The following is a 17,731-nucleotide window of genomic DNA, read 5'->3' on the forward strand; positions in this document are numbered from 1 at the left end:
TAGTCTCTTAGGTTGTTTTCTTCAACAAAGAACTGCAACATGAGCAGACCAAATTATTCTTTCTTTTCTTTCTTTCTTTTCTTTTATTCTTTTTCTTCACCTGAGAGGAATGCAAAAATGAATATCACATAGCACATTCATGACCTTTCAAAGAACAAAATGTTTCCACAATCACAGTCACAGATCAGCCAAGGATTATATTGCTATGCTGACATTTATTTTTGAAAAATATAGACACCTCCAAACTTCATCGTTCAAACTATGAAATCAGACCGAAGAATGCACAATACTTATTCAGCGAGTCTGCACATGACCGATCTACTTACCCACCGGCTTTTCTACACAAAACACCAACGCTTTATCCAACAAAGTTAAATCAGTCAAAAATAAGTCGTGTAAATTAAATGAAAGGAGGGAAAAACAACAATGCCTGAAACAAACCTGAGAGTGAGAACGCTGCTTCTGGTCTAGCCTGGTTAGTTTGATACGGCCGTACTGTGGATTTGCGTGACCACATTCCTCATCCGTTCACTTCTTCTGCAGCGTGGTTGATTGCTTAACTTCTTTGCCTGTTCCATGACACCACCTCACTTGTGTACATTTTTTCATCCATGTTTTCATCTGCATGCATCTATGGCAAATCCAATATGTTCAGGAAACACTGATGGTAGCATACTGTGTTTTTATTTTGTTCACTTGCAGAAATTTTTGTTCTCTGGCAGGTATCCTAGACGGTGGTTGACAACAGCAGAAATTGCATGGTCTGACACTTGACTTTTGCCACAGCAGGCTGGTTCCCATTGGTCATCAGGGGAGGTGGTGATGGTGGTCTTCTTGCTTTACTTTGACAATAGGAGTCATACAGGACAGAAGCAGAAGGAGCACTCGCTTTAGGTAGGTCTAAATAAGACAACCAAATATTCTTGCTTGACAACAATATGACTCTTGAACATCTAGGTCAAAGGAATAGTTCGACATTTGCCAAGAGTTAGATGAAGATCGATAACAATCTGATGTTTGTAAACTAAATATGATGCTAAAATCCTGCAGCATGTTAGCTTAGCTTAGCATAACAACTGGAAACGGGGTTTGCCTGACTGTGTCCAAAGGTAACAAAGAGGCCTACAAGCAGAATGCTTATTAAAAAAATAAAATGAGCTTAATATTGTGTGTACAGACAGTAGAGTCCCTGGTTTCAAGTTTGTCATCTACCTCTCAGCAAGAAAGCAAATAAGTTTATTTCCCAAAAGTCAAACTATTTCTTTAAGTAGGCCTAGCAACACAAGATAGCATTACCTGTCTTTTTGATTGGTTTAGGTCAGTATTCCTGTAACAAAAACATAACACAAATGCTCCATTGTTAGGTTGTAAGATCTAGAAATGTTGTCGTAGTAATTCAGACTGTGGATAAAAAAGGGTGTTGAGACTGTCAGTGTGGCAACCAGAAGAGCCACGCTAGCACAGATGATGAAGTAGGGCAGCCAAGATACATCTTTATCAGTCTTGGTAGCTCATCTAAGAACATGAACCAGATCAGTAGTTACTCTTTATCAATAAAATCTTTATATGTATATATTATTTACATAATTTGACATTTATCTTACATGCATTATTGTCAGAATTTCCCCCCGCCTGGTTTAGAGCTGTAGATTAAGAAAACAGGCCAATATACAATTAATACAATTGCACATCTTGCATTATATTTTGGCACAGAGGAAGCAAATTCTGCCTACTTGACACTGAGATGTTGATGACATGACTGATCTGCTAAGACTCTCCTTTTAAAACGCATTGGCCCAGGCTGCTGTCATCAATAGAAATCTGTATTGAAGTCAGATATGAGATGAGTTTATCCTTAACGTGTTTGTCATCCTGTGTTATTTCCACATTCTCTGTGTAATTCATCCGTTCACATTTGTTGGTGTCAAACCGTTTACACCAGGCGACACTCATTGATTCTCCACAGTGTTTGACTGGACATCTGACTGTCAGACGTTGTTGTGGAACAGTTTTCCATGTCGTGCCTCGCTGGACCATCAGCTCAACTTCACACAAGGAAACAAGTCTAAAATAGAAGCATCATTTCAGAAATTAATGCATCAGAAAAGTGTATTTAAAAAACTACTAAAGTCTCACAAACACATCTACAGTATGAATATTCCATCAATGGAAGAAATGTAGTTACATGTTTGAAATATATGTATTAAAAATGCAATTGCTATCATTTAAAAAAGAATGTAACATTAACAATATTATTGCCATATCAATACACCCATTTTTTCCTGTCTCATTGTCTCTTTGTCATTTAAGTCCCTCTGAAAAGTCTTTACCCGCTTATTCTACAACCTGCTATCATCTTTCCCTGCACTTACATATAGGTACCAAATAGGCCTATGTACTGATACCCCATACATAAATAATAATATAATAACACTGTAATTTACAGGCTATAATCTAGTTTAGTGTAACTGTATTTAAGTGTAACGTTTTTCCTCGTCAACTTAATGAATACAGTCTATTCAAAATGTCCCATCATGCTCTCTTGAAAGACATATCACAAGAAAAAAAGAGTATTAAGGCTTACCTTGACCTCTCCCATAGATGCAGACAAATGTAAAACAGTTAAATATCAGCAGATGGGTGTTTGCTGGTCTATCCATTCTTACTGATGTGTTTATGAACTGAGACCTTACAGTTTATTTTAAAGTGTAGCTACTGAATGGGCTCATTTCCCTTATCAAAAGATTACCACTTCCTGTCCTCCCACATTTATTCAGAGACCACTCTGCACGTGTGTACTTCAATATGTCATGACATAACATATTTGACGTGTATTGTCTTGGCAATTCAATTCTGCAATATTTCAATTCTGCAATTCTGCTTATTTACACAGATGTAAGTCATCCTTAATGCAAACCTGAGACACATTGTTATCAAGGTCTTTAACATGGGTGGAGCTAAAGCCCCCGAAATATAACTGGTGATTTCTCTTGGATCAGAGCACTGTAACTCGGCTGTTCTGCTGATTTTCCCAGCCCTTGTCCCATGACCAATTGATGATTCCATGATGACTAAAATTCTGATACCAGCACAATTGTTTTTTAAGAAGTGGCAATGGAGCCAAAAAAAAAAAAGTGTATTGCATTCTGTGCAACTCAGTGAAACTAATAACGAATGTGATGTTTTATTTAGCAGAATTATATTATGTTCAATCGTATCTAATATTTCCTATATTTCTTGGCAGATTTTCTATGATGTATTCTGATAAAATGCCCACCCTGTCCTCCCTGGTTGTTGGTCCCCCCTGTGCCACCCCACTATAAAAATCCTTGCCCTGGTTATTAAAGTAGGCTTGTCACTTATTGTCAGGGGCTGGGGGTCACCTTTGTAAAGTGAACAGAGTGTACTATAACCAGTAACACCCCTACTTTGTCCTAAAGTGGCTCAGGAGCCTGGCGGGCGTTGTGACACCCTGGCTACATAGTCAGACTGAAGCCTTCAATGAAAAAAACTAGACATACACTTGTTTTCATCACAGGTGTGGATGATTGGTGGATATGGATGTACTGCATCATCTTTGATAGTAATATAGCAAAAGTGTTTTTATTTTTTTTTATTTTGATGCAACCAGTAGATGGTGTAAGAGGACATTTACTTTCCTAAAGTAGACTGAGTGCATGTCCTTGCTCAGTGGTATGGGAATCACTTAGACTGCTACAACAGCGCCCTCCAGTGTGTTCTACCACAAACTGTGTATCAATAAATGGTTGTGTCTGGGTTCAGTGAATGTACAGTAGGCCTGCAATGTAAATTATTATCTCAAATATGTAATATTAGACAACGGAAATGATCGAAACTTTCAGTAGAGAATCATAGTTGCCTTTTGAGACTTTCCTATATTGCATTTTGCATGTTACAGAAATATCTATGGATGATCGTTACGTCCATAAAGGTATATTTGCCTACTCTTAACAAAGACACAGTTTGTAAAGTAAACTGCACTTTCCACTGAACTTGAGAAAAGGTCAGTGACTTCCTTATATTCAACATCGAGAACATTTCCACAATCATGCAAATGAGACAAACAAAAGCATACAGGCAAACATTACACTTTGATGGGGGCAGCTTGCTGCAGATCTACTCACCCCTTGCAATGTCTAACATGCAGATAGTTTGGTTTAACTTGCAGATGCTTTGTGTTATCTTCTGCTAAGACTAGAAAAATTGACATCTTTCAGTTTCTTAGAAACAAAGTCTTGACAACTTCTGGCATCACCATCATATATATCATATTTTGTATAAATTGCTGGACTATGTTCTCTGCATGTGTGTGTGTGTGTGTGTGTGGTGTGTGTGGGTGGGTGTGGTGTGTGTGTGTGTGTGTGTGTGTGTGAACCACCCCTTGTATTTGAGGTTTTCCTCTACAACAATAATGTTAATGCACTTGTGTATGCATTGTGTGTGGTGTTAGAAACAATCAAGCACAGGAAATCAAGATGACACACAAAAAGGCTGTTGTGCTCTCTCTCTCTCTCTCTCACTCTCTCTCTCTCTCGACCTCTTTTTTCAGGCCTGTGTGCACTCAGATACAGCACCAGTGAGATCAGTGAGCTTAGGGTTGCGACCAAGCACTGGTACTTTTCACCTGCTAACAATTACACAAAATTCATCATGGGAAACTGCACTTCGGGGTAAGTAATCATCCTTTCGATGCACATACAGGACACTAGAACATGCCACAAAACAAATTTTTCAGCAGAGGATAATTACGCTCTGAAGTTTTCCTGAGAGTGCTGCATACTTTATGTTCAGACAACTTTACAACAAGTGTGAACAATTTAGTAGAAAATATTGGCAAAACCATTTAAACAATGTTGCATTTGGCCCCATGCCAAGCAGCTTCTGCATTTACTTCAGTAAGGAAATAGTGCTTGCAGGATAAGAATAGACTCAGTTCCAGCCAGCGTCAAACATAAAGAATCGGCAGTGCAGTGCAGTGTATCATAGTGTGCATTTGTTATAACAGATACTGAGATATTGACCTAGAAGCATGCAAAGTTCCACAAATTCAAGTGTGTTTTATAACAGTTGGTTATGGACAGCTGTGGGTTGCATGTGTAAAGTACTTCCTGTTGAAGTGCAGATTGTCATCTGTTAAGCCATCAAGGAAACACTGTTGTGGGATAAAACCTACACCTCTTGAAAAAGCTGTTGCAGAAATTATTTGATGTTTGGTATGATGTTTCATGCTATTGTATGATGTAAAATGCATTTTATTTATCACACACTAATGGGTTTTATTTTTCTGTTTAATGCTCTGGATGATTGTGTCCTTATTGTGGTCTCTTCATTTCAAATTATTCTACTGTCAGGATAAAGAAGAAAAGGAAAGGTAAAACTACACGTGTAATGGTACTTATAGTGCATTTGTAATGTATGGTTTTTAATTATTTTAAAATATTTGCATTTTATCTATCAGGGAATTCTGCAACAGATGGAAAAATCAACACAGATAACAAGGTAGACCTGCCCATATCAACGTTGGGTCTATTTTTGTATGATTTGTTTGCATACATTTTCATAGTTGTCAGTCCCAGCTTTTCATGGGACCTCAGTGTGTTCCCTGTGCTTTTATGATAGCCCTGTCAGAGGTGTTGACTTGTTAGATTTACATACTGGTGCATGTTTTTGTGAGCCCTCTGCTGTAAATGAAACTATTAGGCTGTTTATTTCATCTGCAGGAAGTCATAACCACTACCCACATTAATAAAACTTGCTGGTAGCAGCAGTGCTGTCTAAAACAAGTATAATTATGAATGTTGAGGAATGACATCTAACTCTGTGTATTATCTCATGACAGTCCAACGAGGAAGTAACGTATGCCTCTATAGACCACAGCTCCGCCAGAGGATCAAGTAGAACCAGAGCTACAACTGACGATGATTGTGACTATGCTACGGTTCATGTCCCAGCAGGCCTTCAACCTGAAACTGTGTCTGAGTGCTCATCTAAAGACGAATGTGCAGACGATTATGTGCTCATGGGTTAAAGTGAAACGAGAAGTTGATCCTGGCTATTGCAAGATGCAGGAAAGTGTCTGTTAATGTAATCTTGATCTTCAATGAAAAATATGTGATGAAATGAAGAAAAAAAACGTTCACGTTCACGTAAACTGGTTGTGGAGCCCCCCAAGATGTTTTGCTTCACCTTTGAGGTAAACTTAAGGCAGAAGACAACCGTGGAGTCCCTTTCTCGAGAAGACAAGGTTGCGTCATATTTGACCTCTTTACAGAAGGAGCTCAACTTCAGGAGTAGAATTTGTAGTTCTTCAGTCTGATGTGAAGCATCATAACATTAGCACATAATCTGGAATCAGTTAGTCAGAGAAAACTGGGCCTTCTCACTTACACCTTAATAATTACACCATGACCTGAATGATACTCTTATATTATAGCATATTTAATTTTGTTGGCATGTATATTTATCTGCAGTAAAATGTGTCAACAAAATTGGTGCAATAGGTTTATGTATATGCTACAAATAGATTTCTGAAACTTTTTTTCCAGTATCTGGAAGTAGTAGACTAAGTGCAATGAAACGGAACTGTCCCAAATGCATACATAATTTTTTAGCCACTCATGTAAGAGATTTTATCAGTTTTGAACATCACAAAAACAGCTAAACCAGAAGCGTCTGACAAACAATTGTTAGTTACAACATAATGTGAATGACTGAGCTTCCATGTTAAAGCCACTATCTTTTGAATTGTGTATTGTTATTTTGATGTTTTGTTTTTTAGAAAAAAAATGGTCTTCAAGAGTGGTGTATTTGGTGTGTTCCTCTCAGTTTTCAATGTGTGTGTGTGTGTGTGCTATAAAAGTGGGAGGTGCTTTTATTTAAAAACTTTGTTTATTATTCTATTATATTACTCACTTGCATCACTAAAAGAGAGGTTCCATGCTACATTTCAAAGAGCGAATTGTTCACCAAAAATGGACAAGTGTAAAACCTGTCCTGTGGACAGCAATGCGTTGTCAGTTTCCTCTTTTCTCTTCTAATGATCAGTGTAGGTTGATGCCTACAATGTAATATCACAATTCAAACACAATGTCTAGACCAGGGGTTCGTAACCTGGGTTCGATCGAACCCCAGGGGTTCGGTGAGTCAGTCTCAGGGGTTCGGTGAGGTCAAGACACACACCCGACTCACATGATTCGGATGACACGCCGCGCTTGGCCATCATCAGAAGGGTTCGGTGAATACGCATATGAAACTGGTGGGGGTCAGTAGGGCCTACCTCCAACAAGGTTAAGAACCACTGGTCTAGACCCTGGCTGTTGATTAGGGGACGGTGGATTTTCTCCCCATCACTTCCATTGGAAGCACACAAGGAGGGCATCTCCTAATTATTGGGAGGAACTGATGTAGCAAACATGTTCCGATATACATATTGGCACCTGACAATTGTTTTAACACATACCGTTAGCATTTATCTAACACGGACTGTGATACAGCACATAATCATGATGGTGCATGTTCTGAGCTCCACCAGATGGCAGAACAGACGTTTTTTTCCTGTTTCCATTTCCCAATCTCTAGATCAGTTTCTTCAGAAACAGGTTTACACTCATAAGAAGACTGAACCAAAATCCAAAACTCACCATTTATTTTAAACGGTCCAATGCTGATAATCGTCATAGAGGTAACAAATGTATTAGTTTGCTGCATGTCTACAAAGAAATCATCTTGACATTTGTTCTTTTTAAATATCAGGTCTAACCACAGCAGGAAATCAATGTGATGTGTAGATCACAGACTGCTTTTTACACTTGATCCAAAATACATTTTAAACAACATCCTGTACTTGTTTACTTGTTCTTGTGTAGGCTGCTATTTTTAATGTTCTTTATAATTTCTTAGAGCTTAGCCACAATAAAACCAATGTGTGCAGATGCGTTTTATTTTAAACAGATACATAATACATTAAGACAGTACATGGATACTTAACATTATATTGTCCACATCATCTCAAGGCAATTTCACACCTGTTACTTTGGACTTTCACTGGTTTTACTTGCAAGAATCTATTAAACGGTGAGCATAAAAAGTTCTGTAGTCTTGGCGCGCTAAGTCCGGCGGAAGGCAGGATTCTTTGCAATTCAGCGGTTCATTGCATTTGTAGTTTATTATTAATATTATCCATGACATGTAAAACCAGTGGGCTGCATGCTGTGCATTAAAGCGCCACTGTGTGACACGTACACGCCCTGTTCCATCAGTCAAGAGTTTTGTTTTGAGTAGAATTAAACGTAGAGGCTTCCCTGTCTTATCGGAAGTCTTTCATCTCATTCTCTATCTTTACTATTTCACCATTTTTCAGTTTCACAGCCTTCAGCCTTCAGAGTGTGATGCATCGTTTTATGTGAACAAATCTGCAGATGAGCAATAGATAGAGTTCACACGTTGAACATAGCTGGCGTAAGGCTCCACTTCCTCCACATCTTCTGTCTGTAAAAACCAGAGAGAACAAAGTTTAACAACGTACCGTATGAGTAAAACACACAAACCTATAAACTGCAGACATACAGAAAGATTTCCTACCGGTGGAGATTTAGATGGTGGAGTTTCCGTCCACTGGCATCGCCTGGAGAAAGATGAATGACAAAACCAGCTCAGTGATTCAACAAAATAGCTTGCAAGTAGTCACTGTAATTCATTTATTATCACAGGAAACATCTTACTTCAATGTTGTAAGTTTCTTTTGTGCAAATAATAAAAATCCTGCCAAAAGCGCAATGATTACAGCAACAGTAAGGATGCCCAGCCAAGGACTATAACCTGCAGTGAGAGTGGAGATTAAAGGTTTGTTAGTGATCTGCTGGGTGTTAACACAACACATTGCATCTCTTAACAAAGTTGTAACTACCACTATAATGTGAAACACCAAGTCAACATGAATTAAAAAAAAAAACATAAAATGACTTGAAAAATGTAAACATTTAAAAGCGGTATCCACTTGCAAAAGCCTGACCTTTTTTTAACAGTTTTTTTGGCCTCAAAATGTGTTCCTCTTTCCAGTACGGGTGCCTGATGGCACAGCTCAAGTTTTCTTTATCCATTTCCTCGAGCAGCTCCAGGCGACTTTCTACTGTAAAAAATCCATCTGAGCTAGTTTCCACGGAGGATGAGTTTCCCGCATGACTCCAGCTGATGTTGGCAGCGGGTTTTCCTCTGTCAGCTTTGCACACCGCCACCATCTTGTTGTCCTTAAACTCTAACCAGGCTGATATACTGGGACTAACTGGGCCAGGGGAGACCAAACACAAGAAATGAGACTCACAGAGGGCTTCAGCTGGCTGTAGTTCAACAAAATCACTTACACATTGTAATATGGGCTGAAATATGTTAAATCAGAAACTGAATTTGAATCATTGGGGCCTGAGAACCAAAAGCGGCAAAAGAATTATTTTTCTTTCTTTCTTTCTTTTTTTCTTTCTTATTCCGGCAAATTAATTGCCTTTTTGAGGGGCTTAATATATTCGAAAACTCTCCAAATATGGCGGTCAAATAAAGGCTGGTGAAAATTTACGTATTTTAAGGGTTTCGGGAATAGAAAAATTAAGAAAATTGAGCCCACTGCAGTATTGTTACCGTAGTTACGAAACTTGGTACAGATATGTAGCATGGCAGGTCGGACATAAAACTCCACTGGAGCCATACCCTGAACCCAACAGGAAGTCCGCCATTTTGAATTGAATGTTCGAAATTAGTGCAATTTTGGCCATTTCCACATGTCGTACTTTAACAAACTCCTTCTAGAGATTTCATCCGAACGACTTCAAACTTGGTGTGTGTCATCTTAACATGTTAACGAGGAAAATGTATTAAAAGAAAAACTTATATATATATAACTTTGTTATAGGGCATGGCCGTGGCGGGAAGGCCCTTTTGTGCAATTCACCTTTTAAACAGGAAGTGGATGTAACTTGCGTGTACATTGTTCAATTGGGTCAAAACTTTTAACGATTCATCAGAGTCCGACCCTCACGACGTATACACGCCGATATTGGCTCAAAGTCATAACGCCCCCTAGTGGCAACGGGAAGTAGGCCTAAAAGACAAGGTGCTATACTTCAACAAACTCCTCCTATAGATTTCATCATATCAACTTCAACACCTTAGCGATGAAAAGCCATTAAAAGAAAAACTTCTCGTGAAACAGTGTGGGTGTGGCATGGCGGCCATTTTGAGTGTTTAGCGATGAAGGAGAAAGTGGCTGTAACTACAGTGTACATTGTCATATCTGCTTGAAATTTCCCACAATCAACATCAATTTGCAGTGTCTGAGTGCTGCATAAATGCACGGTCGCAAGGAGCAGCGTACGCCAGTAACCCCGACACGCGCATGTTAGCGAGGGCCCGTCCAACGCTGCTTGCAGCTTCAAGCCCACATACGGACATACATACGGACAAAAAGTATGGTGGTGGACTGGTAGCTGGAGAGGTGCCAGTTCACCTCCTGGGCACTGCTCAGGGTGCCTTTCGATGGGCAGCCCCGAGCATTAGTGCATGTATAGGTACTGAGCATGTGTGCGTATTTCAGGCCTGCGTGTAATGTGCGTGTTTAACAGTTTCAATTGTAGTTTCCCCTCGTGGGACTGATAAAGAACACATTATTATTATTGCATCGAAAAACTGAATGGATAGTTTGAAATTGAAGTTGTTCGTTTGGAACTGAAATCCAATAACAATATGACCATCAATGGAAATTCAACTCTCTGTACAGTATATCTTCACATTCAGTCTCACAATTCGAATTCAGTTCCTTAAAATTTAATTTCAAGTTACTGTGACAAACATCCGGGTACTTGAAGGATGAAGAAAGAGCAATCGAACACAGATCAGTGTGTCTCTTTCGCGCTCCAAAATCACCCACAATCCTATGCTTTGCCGGCTTGTTATAAAAAAAAAAAAAAACACAATTGCGGAAGTAAGCGTAGCAAAGCATCGCTGACGGCGCAAAAATCATTTAAATGTAAGTAGCCTACCTTTAGTGTTTTCTGTACATTTGTTATCACAGTTAACGTGTTATAAAGCGAAACGCCTTAATGCTGGTACAAATCGTCATTAATCATAATAAGGTAGATAACGTTGTGCTAACTGAACCTAGCATTTAACTTTAGGCTGTTAGCCTGTTCGCTGTCTTTTGTGCCATTTGTGTTTGTAAAGTTCAATGTCCGGTGACATTTTCATTTATTTTTACATGCTCTACATGAGATTTAGAAATTGGTAAATTTATCAGTTGTAGCTGAGGATTGTAGGTAAATCTGCACCTTGTTTACTTTACTAGCAACGTTAAAACGGATGAGTAGATTCCCACGTAAAAAGTGAAACGTTACGTTACAGCATTTATAACGGTGAACGTCTTTTTCTTGTGTTTGCTGTCTTTTAACAGGGAGTAAGGAACAAACGGAGGATGGAAGCCACAGCAGCAAGTTGGCCCTGGTTTTACTCAAAATGGTTGAGGCGTTAGGACAGTCTGCACCAGTGGGACTGTCCCGATCCAAGAGGACAAACCAGGGCCAGGCGCTGCACTGGCATCACCAGAAGGGTGAGACGAGGGACAGAGAGAAAGCAAAAGACAAGAGAGCAGGGAGACAGAGGCCAAAGAGAGATGTTATATTGAATAGATTGGCGTTTAAAAAAAAAAAAAAAAAGCATTAAATAACGGCTTGTCTGGTCTAGTTAGTGTGGATAAAAACTTTTCAATGTTATTTCCCAAATATAAGGTACAGGAATCAAAAAATAATGGTGCTACCTTTAACTTGTTGTCCTGGTCAATTAACATTCGTTTTCATACAAAATGGCCTCGATAGCTGAAATGTCATTAGAATTAATAATTTGGAAAAAAACATCAAAAATGACCTATACTTCACAAATATGAAAAATGTCAAAAAAGCGAAACTTTCTGTCAAGGTTGACGGAGACACACAGGGTTAATAATTTGTGGGTATACATGCTCTAAAAAGACTAACACTATGTGCGTCTATCTTCACTATAACATTTATTCAAACATTACTATATACTGTACACACAAGTGTATATTTAACATTAAGCGGCGATAAGACTCAGCTGCCGATGATGGTGTTGCTTCTAGACAGCGGGCTGAAGGAGAAAGCTTTAGGTTAGTCCAGTAGTTGTCTAACCTGTCCTGATAAGATTAAAATTGTTTCACAAGCATATTTAAGCATTCTGTAGCATGAAGTAACTTTATGTAACTGTAGTGGTGTAGTTTCTTCATCATGGTCTCAACTGAACTTAAACTTAACTGTTGACCATTTAACATACTAACACCTACCTTTATTGTGTTAGTGGGTGTTTTTTCAATGGTGTTATTATGACTTCATTTGTTGGTTAAAGCTCGTGTGTCTACAGTACTATTTAACCTTTCTCACATGCAATTGACTGCATATCATGTGGTAGCTCATTAGCTGGTAGCGGTTGTCTTGCAGTTTCTGTTCATATTTTGCACCGCATTTGTTTGAAAGCTAGAAGCTACTGAACAATGAGCTAATGTCACATGTAGGCAGTAAATTACAAGCTAATGTAAACTGTTAGCTACTGTAAGATTAGGGGCGGCTGTGGCTCAGTGGTTGAGCGGTTGCCTGCCAATCGGAGGGTTGGTGGTTCGATCCCCGCCCCTGCAGTCATTGTCGAAGTGTCCTTGGGCAAGACACTGAACCCCGAGTTGCTCCCGGTGCTGCGCATCGGAGTGTGAATGTGTATGAGTGTTTATCTGATGAGCAGGTGGCACCTTGTACGGCAGCCCCGTCCACAGTGTATGAATGTGTGTGAATGGTGAATGTTTCCTGTAGATGTAAAAGCGCTTTGAGCAGTTGTTAAGACTGGAAAAGCGCTATATAAATACAGCACATTTACATTTACATTAATGAATGCAATTCTTCTTAACCAGTAATTGTTATGACAACTACAAACACAAAGTCTCACGAGGCTTTCATTTATTAACAAGGGATAAAAAAGAGATAACGACTACTGCTGACATCATAGCCTGTTGGTGTTGTTAATGTTACCCAGCATTGCACGTTGCGGTCTAAGTTGCCGACAGTAGATTCTCCTCCTGCAAGCAGACTGACTCTGATTCACAGCACAGTTCACAGTTCCACAACCATCTCATCCACTGTTTTGAAATGCAGCGTGCACAAATGACGTGCACTTGCTAGCCTGTTGCGTTTACGTGTTCTCCAAATGCAACAGAGGAGCCTGGCCTAGTACTGAACGACCTGACGTGGAAGGACCATAGGCAGTTAAAGAAAGAAAGTAGGACCACCCTCAATTTACATTACTTTTGGAAGATGTATTGTTTGGATTCACTCAACATGATAGAAAGCTTTGTTCAGAGTATTACACCATAAATCTAATTTAATATTTTGACCAAATTTTATATACATAAATCAAAGTTTTTGAAGAAGAAGCCAAGCTTTGTTGAGCTGGCTGCTAATATTAAACAATACATTGTTTCCATTTCTACCTGTACAAACAAAAAAGCTGTTAGATCATATGACCTCTGTAAGCTTTACAAGATATTTGTATGAAGTGTTTTGCTTGTTTTGTTTTTTCTTTTTCTTTAGTAACCCCCTGGCTCTTTTAGAACGTAGACTGTTAAGATGTACAAAAGATGTTCCTTCCTTCTGTATGTCCTTTTTCTTCAATAAAATTTGGTTAAAAAAAAGAAAGTAGGACCAGTCCTACCAAAGAAGGATCCTTGACTTTGAGAAACGTTGTCTACCCTGTCTATGTGCCTATCTATTGATCTGCGCTCTATTACTCGTCCTGCATACGTCAAGTACCCGGATGTCTGTCACGGTAACTTGAAATTGAATTTTGTGAACTAAATTTGAATTGTGAGAATTGAATGTGAAGATATATAGTTGAATTTTCATTGATGATCATATTTTAATGGATTTCAGTTCCAAACAAATAAATTCAATTTCAACCTACACTATTCAGATTCAGTTTTGCAATGCAATGATTCAAATTAAACCATACAATTTCAAATTATGTGATCCAAATTAAGTTTTTCAATGCAATTATTCAAGTTTAGCATCATTCAAATTCAAATATAAATTATTCAAATTCAGTTTCTGTTGGCACATATTTCAGCCCGTATTGTAGTACCTAACCATGCAAGTATAAGTAAATTTGCTTACCTATATTTTATATTGACTGTGAAATAAAACTAGTTATCAGCCAGTGCATTAATCAGAGTACAGAGACATTGTGTAGAAAGGCAAAATGGTTTGGGGGGGGGGTTTCAAATGTTACTTTTTCAGAGACACAGCAAAAAAGGAAATCCCATCAGGCTATTGCCCCAATTTTGCAGTGGAAAAAGGTTAAGTAGCCTAATAAATATTCCAAAATCTAGGCACGTTAAACAAAAATTGCTGTCTTATAAAATATTGAGTGAGTGACATTTCTTAAAGCTGAGCTTTTAAGAAATGAACCTTATTGATTACCTTGAAATCATCTATCTTTGTGAGGAGAAAATTCCTACCTGTGATATCCACGTAGATGAGATAAATGTCGTTTCCTCCTGTGTAAACAGACTCACACTTGTAGACCCCCACGTCGTTATTGGAAAACTCAGGGATGTGCAGGTATGACTGAGCGCTGGATGTGTTCTGGAGTGACTTTCCATCGTTGCAGAAGTCATCACTTCGGCCTTCATTAGTATGCCCGATCCTACATTCTTTGTTTTTTAATGTTATAGTCCAGGTAACAAACATCATTTCGTTCCATGTTTTATTGCTGCATGTCAGGTTCACTTCACTCCCCAGGTTGAAAACTGAATTTCTGACAACTGGAAAAAAAAAGAATGGAAGGAAGAAAAGTTTTGAACGCACATAATGGTCTAATGATTGTGCCGATGACATAGTTTGGGTTTATTCTTATAAATATATAACAATATACACAGCACGCATTTCCTAACAGAGTCTACATAAGGATCCTAAAAGGATCAATAAAGAGAATTATAAGTCTAAGTCTAACAATGCAAACGAAGCAAAATCAAAACATGTTTTTATTTAATTTGTATTTTAAGAGCTACTGAAGTTTAATTACTTTTTCAAAGTGGGCAAACATTTGGTAAAGCTTCTTGATATTTCATAATGACATTCCAAAAAAAACTAACAAATTATAACTAACCCTTTCTTCTCTACAAATAACTTGTTTCAAAATGTTTTTAACTCTTTCAAGTCATTTCAACAACAACAAAAAATGCTTTTGAAATCGGGATTAATAAGGAAAGGAATGATAAAAATGAACAGTGTATTGACATGATTTTGTGACTTAGTCTTACTTCGTAGTCTTAGTCTTATTTATTCTGTTACTCATACGGCGAAATAGCTGGAGAGAAAAAGGGTGAAAAGAGTTTACCAAAACCTTTAGGAGAAGAAGTGCTGGAGTTCACAGAGATACTTTGATTAGTTCCTGAGAGAGCTGGAGGTGGATGTGAGTAACAGAAAGCAGCTGTTAGTGATTCATTTAAACGTGATTCATTCAAACGTGTTCAATCAGCAGTGCAACAATCAAAGTGTATATCTGTTATTGGTTATTTAGATAGTTAAGGTCTGAAGGGATTAAAAAGTGGTCTGACATGACCAGGAGGGCTAAATCACAGACGACACACTACAAGTATTTACTGTCTTCAGCTTTTGTAAAACAGAAAGCGTAGCTGGATGAAGGAAAACCTGAACATATAAAAAAGGCAAATGTTGCTGTCATGATCTCCCCCATTTGCCTGTCTACACCATAGAATAAGTTAGTACAGTTAGTATTGATTCTCAGAGAAATTAATTGAAGAATTTCCGTGTTCATTGATTGACATCACTGTGGAGTGTTATGGGGGTCTGAGACTTGTTTACGTCTGACAGGTGTAAGCAAAACAGCATGCTTGAGTTGGGATGTCGAAACCACAGATCTGAAACAGATGGGTCTCCTCCACCTTTCAAAGACCACACAGCGGAGAAAAGCTGCCTCAGAGCGTTTCCCTGATCTGAAATCATGCTTTCCACGGAAGAAGTGGCAGTGTGCTGCTCGTTCATGTGTTACGGAAGATTTTCCTAGGTTATCAACTTCTGCGTTACCCCACCTCCGGGCATGTTCCACTGACTGCCTACACTAAATCACACCACAGACAATGTACTCTAACAGAAATCTCACTCTAATGCAATCTCATTGTATGACAATACATAAAACATATTTACAGAATTATAAAGTACCACAAATGACACATTCCTACAGAAAAAAAACTATCATTTGTTGTTGTAGTAACATAAACAATGTTGCTCAGTATATATATATAATATATATATATATATATATATTAAGACCTTACAAATTCATCTTCGTGGAGGTGCAACTCTAAAAAAAAAAAAGCATGTCTATATATTTAAGCTGTAACTGTAAGTGCTTACACCAAATACAAGTAAAATGTCTTAATGTTCAAACCTGGATCCTGGCTCCATGCTTCAGACAACGAGAAGATAACCGCGGCACAAATCATCATATCCCTCATCTCTAGTTGTCGTCGGGATCCTCTGTTAACTGTCAACCACAGAGCCTCTCACACCAGTAAGAAACACATCAGGTCTGAATAGCGTAGTTTAGCCTAGGCTATCACACATTTACCCTAATTTGGGAATTTCACTTTCTCTATTTAAACCCAATAAGCTCAGGGTTTGATTAAAGCAGGTTCTACACCCAATCCAGACAAACTGAACATCCTTGACACACCTCATAATAAAGAAATATAAAGGGCATGTGACTAACTAATCCCTCCCTCGTTCTTTCTCTTCCCCTCTCTCCAAACGGCTTTCCACCCAAAGCATCTGCATTTTTCTCCCACGTAGGATGACATCTGTCAAGACAAGAAGACACCAGTTTCCTTTCACATGATCACCCTTTTTTCAAAGCAGTATGTGTGTGCGTGTGCGTGTGTATGTGTGTTTGAACACTCCAAGCTAGACAAAATTATAAAGCAGATCCGTTAGGCACAGTCCCAGTATGTATTTGTATTGTATCATTCATAAAGCCTTAGCCCAACATGGCTTTGACTGCCTTACTTTATATGAATACATAAGAAAAACTAATACAACATAATTCAACAGCCCTGCAATAAAGCCTACCTTGTCAGCATGTAACATGAGTAACATTCAGGTTTTGTTTGAACTACAAAAAAGTCCTTTACATTTTGGAGGCTGTAGTTTAACATATTGCATTGTACTGAGAGATTTTTCTAATATCTAGTCAATTTGGACAAATATAGCACCTCTAGCATATGGCACATCAAATTTAAACCGCAGCACAAACTATACAGGCCCCAAAGTTAAAGCTGACTCAACACTTTTCTAAAAAAATGTTTAATCAAAACACAAACATTCTAACCTTCCTGAAAGTTTAGAGTTATTATGGAGAAGAAATCTTTCTTGCTGAGTAAGTGTAATTGGTTGTGGTCTCATATCTGCTGGTATATAAACTGCATGGTACACAAGGGTTAGCCAATGCAGAGTTGCTTACATGTGCTGTTTATGGAGCATTAATGCGGATGTAGATGTTACTACATACTCCATCCCCTGTTTGCAGATCAGAGATTAAGTGACAACAAGGCATTATTCCGTGTATGTGGTTATGATCTGCAAGCTCTATGTGAAAT

At 38.4% G+C, this 17,731-nt stretch overlaps 1 protein-coding gene and 1 long non-coding RNA gene across 6 annotated transcripts; one reads left to right on the forward strand and one right to left on the reverse strand.

Moving 5' to 3' along the window:
• Nucleotides 1-7,942: 7,942 nt before the first annotated feature.
• Nucleotides 7,943-16,925, reverse strand: si:ch211-214p13.9 (cell surface glycoprotein CD200 receptor 1). 5 transcript variants are annotated; one of them, XM_032529775.1, is made up of 7 exons: nt 16,528-16,925; nt 15,460-15,516; nt 14,573-14,878; nt 9,032-9,301; nt 8,742-8,838; nt 8,602-8,644; nt 7,943-8,508 (listed from the first exon to the last, which is right to left on the reverse strand). In XM_032529775.1, exons 1-7 carry the CDS (start codon nt 16,592-16,594, stop codon nt 8,419-8,421), a joined length of 930 nt encoding a protein of 309 aa, XP_032385666.1. In that variant the 5' UTR covers nt 16,595-16,925; the 3' UTR covers nt 7,943-8,418. The 5 variants fall into 5 exon arrangements, with proteins under 5 accessions (XP_032385666.1, XP_032385664.1, XP_032385668.1 ...); XM_032529773.1 differs by having other exon boundaries at nt 15,454-15,516; XM_032529777.1 differs by having other exon boundaries at nt 15,460-15,507; nt 16,528-16,924.
• LOC116698048 (uncharacterized) lies at nt 10,951-11,717 on the forward strand. The gene is made up of 2 exons (XR_004334099.1): nt 10,951-11,035; nt 11,456-11,717. It is a non-coding gene; the product is annotated as an uncharacterized LOC116698048 (long non-coding RNA).
• Nucleotides 16,926-17,731: the final 806 nt, after the last annotated feature.

The sequence above is a fragment of the Etheostoma spectabile genome, chromosome 11 (genome assembly GCF_008692095.1).
Source record: "Etheostoma spectabile isolate EspeVRDwgs_2016 chromosome 11, UIUC_Espe_1.0, whole genome shotgun sequence".
Taxonomy (NCBI): domain Eukaryota; kingdom Metazoa; phylum Chordata; class Actinopteri; order Perciformes; family Percidae; genus Etheostoma; species Etheostoma spectabile.

Excerpts from the sequence above, each read along its gene's own strand:
- si:ch211-214p13.9 (XM_032529773.1), bottom strand. The coding sequence starts at position 16,594 with ATGAGGGATATGATGATTTGTGCCGCGGTTATCTTCTCGTTGTCTGAA. Across the intron at positions 15,517-16,527 it reads AGCATGGAGCCAGGATCCAG|CTCTCTCAGGAACTAATCAA; the intron begins GTTTGAACATTA and ends ATCCACCTCCAG. Across the intron at positions 8,509-8,601 it reads CACCATCTAAATCTCCACCG|ACAGAAGATGTGGAGGAAGT; the intron begins GTAGGAAATCTT and ends TGGTTTTTACAG.